The sequence below is a fragment of the Brassica napus genome, chromosome C9, assembly GCF_020379485.1.
Source record: "Brassica napus cultivar Da-Ae chromosome C9, Da-Ae, whole genome shotgun sequence".
NCBI classification, from domain to species: Eukaryota; Viridiplantae; Streptophyta; class Magnoliopsida; order Brassicales; family Brassicaceae; genus Brassica; species Brassica napus.
In genome coordinates this window covers 29,273,349-29,283,582 of record NC_063452.1, presented here as the reverse complement: position 1 = coordinate 29,283,582, position 10,234 = coordinate 29,273,349, and the positions used below count along the sequence as shown (strand labels likewise).

General features: G+C 36.2%; 1 protein-coding gene and 1 long non-coding RNA gene across 2 annotated transcripts; one reads left to right on the top strand and one right to left on the bottom strand.

The window, feature by feature from the left end:
* Positions 1–1,811: 1,811 nt before the first annotated feature.
* On the bottom strand, positions 1,812–2,331 carry LOC106447845. The gene is made up of 2 exons (XM_013889803.1): positions 1,958–2,331; positions 1,812–1,911 (listed from the first exon to the last, which is right to left on the bottom strand). Exons 1-2 carry the CDS (start codon positions 2,329–2,331, stop codon positions 1,812–1,814), a joined length of 474 nt encoding a protein of 157 aa, XP_013745257.1.
* Positions 2,332–8,084: 5,753 nt separating this feature from the next.
* Positions 8,085–9,056, top strand: LOC111210373. The gene is made up of 2 exons (XR_002661707.2): positions 8,085–8,564; positions 8,708–9,056. It is a non-coding gene; the product is annotated as an uncharacterized LOC111210373 (long non-coding RNA).
* The last annotated feature ends 1,178 nt before the right edge of the window (positions 9,057–10,234 follow it).

The following is a 10,234-nucleotide window of genomic DNA, read 5'->3' as shown; positions in this document are numbered from 1 at the left end:
TATAGACCCGAAACGACCCGGATCCGAGAAGAACCGACTCGAACCCGAACCGAAAATTTCTAAGTACCTATTGGGTCTAAATATTTAGGATCCGAAAAGACCCGGACCCGAAAGGAACCGGCTCGAACCCGACCCGAAGACCCGTACGCCCATGCCTAGTTGAGAAACTGCACATAAACATTTTTCTTGAGAGCTGTTTCGGATTTTCCATAACAGGAGTCACAGTGACTTCATGGTTTACAGACAAATCGCTTTGGGAAATGTCGGTGGTGGGGCTTCCGGAGACGACAACGACGGTCGATGGAGGCTGGCGAGCCTAAATCCGGAATTTCAGGAGGAGATCTGGAGATGGAAAAAGGCATTTTTTGTGAGGTTTTCTTTGGTGAAGGTTTCTTAGGTGGTTTTTTCTTCCCTATGAGGTGGGGAGGGCCTGGAAAAGGGTTTAGATTAGGGCTCCGCCGTCTGGCTTGACACCGGTGGACGAGCGAGAACGAGGACAGCGTTGTCGCCTTTTTGGGAGAGAATGGATTTACCGCGTGAGGCGCGTGTGTTTTTCTTCCACAATGTATATGGTAGGCGTGTATGCCCACTTTAAGAAGCTGATAGCCAAAATCCAAAACGCTGGAATCGGGCCTCATCGACGGAAAATCATGACGATGGTGAGAAGGTATGCATGAGAGAGTGGAGGGGAGGCGATGGTTGGGCTAGGTAATGTTGGCTCAAACCTTTGGACATGTAAGACATGGTTAATAATAGATAAAAAAATATTTATTGTGGATATTCTCTTTGTAAAATCATGTGTATTTTGTAGCTCAAATTTTCTTGTAAATCCCTTAATTCTTGCAACTACTCATACTATATTTACTAATCTAATGAGATGATTACAATAGAGAATTAATAAGATTTAAGTTAAAATACAGTGGAGAAACGAAACCTAGCTTGAGCTTGTCTCTTTCAATTGAAGAAGGAGACAAGTTTGAGACTCAGGGCAGAGTTGGCGATAAATATGGCTTGTGAGCCAAAGATCCAAAGAGTTAAAGTACAAATACTTTGAAGGAAGATGAAAAGCCGCCAACGATTTGACCAGCCATCCAAATAATGAACAACGGAGTGTCCGGCGTCAGTAAATAGTGACAAACAAGAATTATAAAAACAATTTTTCTTATTAGCTTTAGAAACTATTCAAAACTAAAGTTCTCAATATGTTTCTCTTAGATTTTATTTCAATCTTATGGAACACCTCTCCATTGGATCTCTATTTATATGAAAAACAATTCCCTTTAACATGCAGAATATGGAAAACACAAACCTAACCTAAATAAAAACTTCTTTTTTCTATTTCTAGGTTTCTTTATTGTGTTTATCTTAACATATTAAACATGTAATAATATGTTAAGTTTCCACAAGCTTGGAATTATCCAACATTCACCCCCTTAATTCCAACTTGAATTAGGGAGATCAATTTCTTGAACTCTGATGAAGCTCCTCATTTGTTTGAACATAATCATTCCTAATGGCTTGGTAAGGATGTCGGCCTTCTGCTCAACACCCAGCACATGCTCCACTTCAATCTGTCCATTCTCCACACACTCACGAATGAAGTGATACTTCTTGAGTACCTGCTTACTCCTTCCATGGAAAACTGGATTTTTTGTTAGAGCAATAGCAGATTTGTTGTCGATCCTAAGCTTGACGTTCTCGCCTTCTTTGCTTTGTATCTCACTCAACAACTCCTTGATCCATATAGCTTGCTTCGCTGCTTCTGTTGCTGCCATGAACTCTGCTTCACATGATGACAATGCAACCGTCTGCTACTTCTGCGATGTCCAAGTGATCAGTGATGAACCGTAGTAGAATGCATGTCCTGACGTGCTCCTCCCGTCATCGAGATCAATGTTGTGACTGCTGTCACTATAACCAACAACACTCTTTGACCCATCTCTCTTGAAGAACATACCGAAGTTTGTTCTTCCTTTCACATACCGTAATATGTGCTTGATGGCTTGTCCGTGAGAGTCTCTCGGATTGTGCATGTATCTGCTTAGAAAACCTACTGCGTAACACAGGTCGGGTCTTGTGGGAAGCAGATACCTCAAACATCCTATGATACTCTGTAACATCTATCTCTCGTTCATCTTCAGCTTTTGAGATCTTCAAATTCGCCTCCACTGGAATTTGAGATGCGTTACACGCTTCCATCTTCGTGTCACACAGGATTCCTTGAGCATACATTTCTTGTTTTATTCTGATTTTGTCTGCTCCTTGAATCACCTCTATGCCAAGGTAGTACGTTAGCTTACCTAGATCTGACATCTCGAACTTCTTAGACATATCCTCCTTGAATTGCCTAATCACCTTAAGCGAAGTTCATGTCACAAATAGATCATCAACGTAGATGGCTATGATCAAGACGTCTCCTCCTTCAGTCTTGCGGTACACTGATGGTTCCTTTGTGCACTTCTCAAATTTTATCTCCTTTAGAATCTGATCGAGATTCACATTCGATGCCCTGGGTGCCTGGCGTAACCCATACAAAGCTTTGTGTAACACATAAACTCGATCCTCTTTTCCTTTCTTTTCGAAACCTTCGGGTTGAGTTACATACACTAACTCCTTTAGATCTCCATTCAAGAAACCGGTCTTCACGTCTATGTGATGTATCTCCCAACCGTTTGTTGCTGCGAGAGCTACTAAGAGCCGAATAGTTTCGAGCCGCGCCACTGGTGCAAACACTTCTTTGAAATCTATTCCTTCTCTTTGTACATAGCCTTTTGCCACAAGTCTCACCTTATACTTGCTCACAGTACCATCCGCCTTTCTCTTTATCTTGTAGATCCACTTCAACCCTATAGGTTTCACTCCAGCCGGTCTATCCACAAGGTCACATGTCTTGTTTCTTGTGATAGACTCCAACTCGGCCACCATCGCTTCAACCCATTCTTGTACATGTTCAGCTTAAACATAGTTCTATGGCTCGCCATCCATTGTGAGCAACAGCATTGCACTTTCTTGATCTGCAAGTAACACATAATCATCGAGATATCTTGGTTTTGTTATGGTTTGGCCTTTTCTAGTCACCAACGGTTGACCTCCACCATCTTGGTTGCATTGTGATCCGCATCTTCTTCTTCTTCCTCATCTTTGTTTACTGATTCCTATTCATGATCATCACCTTGATCATTACCTTCTTCTATATCACCCCCATGTGGAAGCTTAAGCATGCTCGGTTCACAATCAGCTTGGTTTGTTGTAAACGCCCAGTCCCAAGCTTTCTTCTCATCGAAAATTACATCTCTACTCACCATCACCTTCCCTGTGTCTGGAACATAGAGTCTATAGGCTTTGGAGCCCGGATCAGTTCCAAGATTGACCATACTCTTTGATCTCTCATCCAACTTCTTCGGATAAGGCCCAGTGATTTTCGCATGAGCTACACAACCGAATATCCTCAAGTGCTTGATATTTGATTTCTTCGATGTGAGGCACTTGTATGGCGTCTGATTCTTCAAGGCTTTTGTAGGAACTCTGTTTATGAGGTAAGTTGAATGCCGTACAGCTTCACCCCACAAGTAGTTCGGCATCTTCATTGCCTTCAGCATACTTCTTGTCATTCCCATCAAGGTTCGGTTTCTCTTCTCCACAAAACCGTTTTGTTGAGGTTTGTAAGGCGCGGTTAGGTGCCTTTTAACTTTATTCTCTTCACAAAATAGATTGAACATAGCTGAGGTAAACTCTCCTCCTTTATCGGTGCAAAAGGTTTTGATGGTTGTCCCGGTCTGCTTCTCTACACTCTCTTTAAACCTTTTGAATCGATCGAATACCTCACTCTTCTCCTTCAATAGCATAACCCACATATACCTAGAGAATTCATCGATCAAGACAAAGACATACTTATGATTTGCTGGCGTTGGTGGTGTGATTGGTCCACACAAATCTCCATGCAATAACTCTAATGGTTTTGTCGCATGAAACATGGCTTTGGTCGGGAGTGACTGTTTGATATGCTTCCCTACGAGACATGCGTCACACACACTTTCTTCGTGTGTTACACACGGAATTCCTACGACCATCTCCTTCTTTACCATGTTGTTCATCACTCCATAGCTTATATGTCCTAGTCGAGCATGCCACCTCCCTGTAGCATCTACGTCCCTGACATGTAAACACTCCAGGTAGCTTATCTCCATAGGGGTCTTGTAGAGACGTTTTGGAGATCTTGTCACACGAACTAGAAACCTTTCATGTGAATCTGTGAGCGTTAAGTAGACATCTTTCATGTTAACATCACATCCGTTTTTTGTTGCATGCCCAAGACTCAATATATTGTGCCTCAGGTCGGGTATGTAGTATATGTCCATGAGTGCCTTCTTCTCTCCAGTCTTGCACACAAAGGTAACCACACCCTTTCCTACAATGTCGACACAGGATCCATCATCAAACTTCACCTTCCCTTTGGTGTTGAGATTCAAACTTGAAAAGAACTCCTTGTTTCTCGTCATGTGATTACTGGCTCCATTATCCAAATACCAGACACTTGCATTGCCTTTGTCGATTTCAAGATTCTTCGTAATCACCTTATCTTCGTCCAGAAACACCACCTCGTGTACATAGAGTGCATCGGCCTCTTCTGTCTCGTTTAGGTTGGTTTCTTGATTCTTCTATGTCTTCTCGGGACAGATAGTTGCGTAGTGACTAGGCTTGTCACATCTCCAACATATCAGCTTTGAATGATTCTTCTTCGAGTTTTTATCTTCGGTGTGTGACGCACGGTTTTTGTTGTGTGACCTACCTCGACCTCTGCCTCTACTGTTCTGTCCTCTTCCTCTGCCACAGGAATTCTCATAGCCCCTCTGACTATGCTCTTCATTGTTCGAAAACATCAGCTTCCCTTGGCCTTCTTTCTGACTTTCTTCTCCTACACGCTCCTCGTACGCCTTAAGCCTTCCAACTATATCCTCAAAACCCGTCGAGTTGAGGTCTAGGACTTGCTCAAGCGATGCTACGATCTGGATGTACTTGTGTCTCGGAAGACCCTTCAAAAAATTCTTGATCATTTTGGATTCTTCTATGTTTTCTCCCAAAGAGGTTTCTTTCGATGATAGGTCCGATATCTTCCCAGCGATGTCATCGACCGTATCTGAATCATCCATCTTCAACCTATCAAACTCCGTCATCAACGTCTGAAGTCTCGCCTCCCCCTTACACGATCAGCCCCAAGGTGTCGCGACTTGATAGCGTTCCAGATCTTTTTTGATGCGGTTTGTTCTCCCACCTGGCGAATCAAATTCTCTGGAACAGATTGAAACAAAAGGGCAATCACAACATCGTTCTTCTTTTGATTATCTGAACCGGGTTCGATCGTGTCCCATATTTTATGAACACGAAGTAGAACCTTCATCCTCATCGACCAAAGAGCAATCACAAAAGAGCAATCACAACATCGGACATTGGATGGATGTAGATCCAAATTCCTTTGTGCGTGGAGCCCTAGTCATGTCTGCCATCTTGCTTACGCAATCTCTTGTTCATAAGCACTGATAGACCATGGATTTTACTCACTTTTAGCCATGGTTAATAAGTTTTTTAATAACTAATTACTACTATATAGAGTCTATTTAGATTATTTACAGGTTCAGGGACTATTTGGAGGAAAGTGGTGATTTTGGTGTCTTTTGGAGCCTTTTGATGTGCAGAGCTGCAAGACGCGTCAGATGTTTAGCTATGGATAGAGACCTTCCCACCGTTAGATTGAGCCCATATTTTGAAAAAAGATATAGTTTTGAGTTAGCTTTCCAATTCCACCGGTTTTAGGTCAATCAGCATCCTATATCAGAAGTTATTCTCGGTTTACTGAAGAGTTGTCAGTCTGCTCGCGAGAGGAACCTGTCGAGGAGATGAAGGGCTGTCGATCGATGAAACAGCATTGGTGTCGGTCGACAGTTATGCCAGAATATGGGCTGAGCATATTTTATGACCGACTGAAGCCCAGAAGCAACCACAAATTACTAGAATACCCTTGGACGACCTAAAACCCTATTTATGTGTTTTCTAAGCCATTGTTGACGGCTAAGCTTTATTTTATTCATAGTTCTAGGTTAGAAGAGAAGAGAGGAACTCCTTCAGATTCCTCTTGGAACTCCATTGGTTTTATCTATTGCAATTTCTTATCTATTCATGTATGATTTTCTGTGACAACTTCATGATTGAGTATATCCATCTGTTAGGTTTAGGGTTCAGATAGGTTATGTGGGATTAGCCCCAAATATAGAATTGCTAAGTTGTGATATTCATCACTGAGTCTGTTCTTATTGTTTGTTCTTGAGTAATTAACCTGAACTTGATCATAGATTTATTAAGCACAAGCGAAAGCTTGGGTTTTTATATGACTTGTCTTCTCTGAGCTAGGATTGATAGAAACAAACGAGAGTTGATCTAGAAACCCTAGTTAACATTTAATCAACCCACGCTAAACGCTTACTAGAAGCGTGTCGATCGATTCTCCTAATGAGATATCAATCGACACGACGGAAGGTGTATCGGTCGATGCTCCTATAGAGACATCGATCGACGCTTTCTAAGATTCGACATCGAGAGTTGAAGGTCTTGGATCTAGTAATAGATAATCTAAAAATTGAGAGATGATCAGCTATTCTAATCGTTGAGTTCTATAATATCATGCTTTAGTCTATATATCATTATAATCCTGATTTCCTGAATAGAAACCCTAGATCTAGCAAATCATCCTTCCATCAAACAACTCTCTGCCAAGCTGAACAATTGTCTTGTTCAACTTGTTTACTGCTTTGCTATCTTTATCTACTGCTTTAAACCTATTAGCCTAGCTTAATCATATAACTATTAGATCTTTTGTGTGTCATAGCTCCCTGTAGATTCGATCCCTAAGTACTACAACTCGACCTCTTATTTGAGAGAGTATAAATCACTCCTTAGGGTAATTTTAGTGATATCAAGCACCAGGATCTTAAGCTACAACTTAAGCTTAGATCGAGTCTCCAACCTGAGGCTCTGATACCAATTCAAATCTCTTAGAAACACAAGAATTATAAGAACAACTTTTGTTATTAACTTTAGAAACTACTCAAATCTAAAGCCTAAAGCTCTCAATAAGTTTCTCTTGGATCTTATCTCAATCTTATGGAATACCTCTCCATTAGATCTCTGTTTATATGAAAGACAATTCTCTTTAACATGTGGAATATGGAAAACACAAACCTAACCTAAATAAAAACTTTATTTTCCTATTTCTTGGTTTCCTATTTATCTTAACATATTAAATATCTAATAATATGTTAAGTTTCCACAAGTTTGGAATTATCCAACAAATGCCACAATGCACTTGCAAGGCACTTTCTTATGAGAGAGAGAGAGAGATTTTGCTTATGTTACAATTACATCTCTTAAAACATGTTTTATCTTAAAAGAATTTAGCTTCTTATTTTCATCACATAATATGCATATGTATAATATATCTCAAAAAATATCTAAATACATGAAATAAAATAAATATTGAGTCATAAAAAACATAATTATTCGGTAAATACATTTTATTAATATTGTTAAAACAATTTAAACTTTTAGCAAATATTTTATATGTGCACGTATTCGCGCATTTTTGAGTCATAGTATATTTTGTTAGCAAATAATTAACGAGATTGATATTGACAAAACTGTAATAACAGATGATCACATATGCACTATTTAGTCATGAAGATCATTATTACTATATGGTTCTAGTTTTGTAGACATTTAATGTTTGATTGGGTTGATCTATTGTTTAGGGAGGAGTTTGAGGTGGTTTTGGTAATCAATGTGAATGTTTTGATTGATAAGATGTAACTATTTCTCAAAATTTTAGTAATGGTTTTTAATATCAGTGTTTATAGGTTTCAGTTTCAACTCAATGTTGTGTCTGCCTTTGCTAAGGAAAAAAAAAACAGAAATACATAAATGGGTTTTAATTACATATTTAATTATTTTTGACTAAAATAGTATTCTTTCCAACCAGATGTACTTTTTCATTTCGGTTTGATGAAGGTTTTAGAAAAAAACGTTTTACAAATATTTTCTGTTTTATTATTTTAATTTTTTTAAAACAGGTTATTTTATTTAATTACCATTTATCTAACTTTAAATAATAGTAAAGTTTTCTATTTATAATAATAATAATATTTTGGTGACGACATAAAAACTATATTCACAAAATATTTGTGAAGTTACATTAAATTTCTCCTTCATCTTCATATTGACATAGTCAATTATGATTTTGTAATTTCCAAAATTAGTATAAAAATCTGAAAATTATTGATCACGTTAATTTTGTTGACGTTGCTCTATTTTTCTATTTTTCACAAGTTAAATAAAACAATCTATTTTTATCTTATTTGTTGTGTATATATATATTATGAATGTTAGGAACTATTTTTCTTAACAAGAAAACAAATCATTGTTTATGCTATCTCTTATCTGATATTGAACTATGAAGTCTGTTATTTTATTCATTGCTTCTTGTGTTGTTTTGTTGCTCATTTTGAGCTATCCTATAGGTATATATTAATATTTGTTTTATGACTGATAATTTGTGGAAGATAGAGATATCGACCTAATTTTCAAATTGTTGCATTATCAAAAGAAAAAATAAATTTTGTTATTTACTAGATAATAATTTTTCTTTGTTAATTGTAAACAGTAGAAGGAAAAGCTGATTCCAACAGGTGTCACGTTAGAAACATGCTTCCTGGAAAATGCGGAAATGATGGAATACAGAGTTGCCTTAGAGATTTCAAAAAAATGAACAAGAAGAGCCATGTTTTTGATCAGTGTAGTAAATGTAACAACCATAAGTCCCCTAGTGGTTTAGTACGACGAGACTGCAATTGCAGTTTCCCTTCCTCTTCCCCATGCGTCTAAATTCATGCAGGGATCGATTATGGCATACGATTTAAAGGGCATATTTTAATTTTATTTTCTTATTAATATATACATATGGATATATAAAACTAATAGAGATTTTTAGTCAAATCTATATTTGTTGAAAATTTTAGTTATAATACTTTGAAGGCATTATGTTTGAATACGAAATCTTTTTTTAAAAAAATAATATGCATTCAAACATGAGGGGATGGTTTGTTTATGGAACTAAAAATTTTACAAGAATCAATACCGGAGTAAGATTTTTAAAATTAAAACTGATCCCCTATATATTAATAGAAAAACATTTAAAGAGTTATAACTTGTAATTTGTACTAATTAAAAAAGAATCTTGCTTAGTTGTCACGTAATTGGAATGGTAATTTTGCTTACGTGGCACTTTGAGAATCAATTGAGAATTATGTTAGTCCAAAATTAAATTGCTAAGAAATGTTATATTATATAGTATGTCCATTATGAACCATTCATTTATCAAATTGAAATTATTATATATTATTTCCTCAAATAAAACCTACGGAATTACCTAACGTGATTAAGATATATGTGGCAATTAATGATTTCAAATAATAAAGATTTGCTAACAATCTGTATACTTTCTATCACTTTTGTTTAATTATTTATTATTAAAATAAATTACACAATTACATTAATCATATAATATAATTTAGATTTTTTTTGTATATGTTGTATTTTGAATTTTTCAAAACGAGTATAAATTGCTAAAACTGTTAAAAGTCTCACATAATCTTTTGTGATCAAGGTTTTTTTCTATAATAAGATACAATGATTATAAAATCATATGAATAAATAATTTTATTTTAATAGGTGTTTATGTTAATATATATATATATATATATATATATTTCATATTGTTTAAATTAAACTATACATCATATGAAAAATACATATTTATATTTTGATATCTGCGTTGAACATATATTGAAAATTTAATATTTTAATTTCGAAATCTTCATTGTTTTTTAAATGATTATAAATTATTGAAACCACTAAACATTCCACATTAAAAAAATCGCTAGTGTAAAATTTTGTTACACAAATATGAAAATAATCATAAATTCATATGAGTAGAAACCTCATTTAATAAATATCTATATTAAAATTATAATATATATCTATGTTAATATCATTTAAATTTAATTATATATCATATACGATAAATAACACTGATTATTTTGATTTACTTACTCTAAAATGATTGCGAATAAACAAGAGCGGTCGTTTGATTTATATGCGCACGCCAATTTATTACATAATAGTAACTGAT

What these genes read in the sequence shown, in the direction of transcription:
- LOC106447845 (XM_013889803.1), bottom strand. Translation starts at nt 2,331, where the DNA reads ATGTCTAAGAAGTTCGAGATGTCAGATCTAGGTAAGCTAACGTACTAC. An exon ending in GAAAGGAAGAACAAACTTCG is followed by an intron (nt 1,912 to 1,957) that starts GTATGTTCTTCA and finishes TGTTGGTTATAG; the next exon opens with TGACAGCAGTCACAACATTG.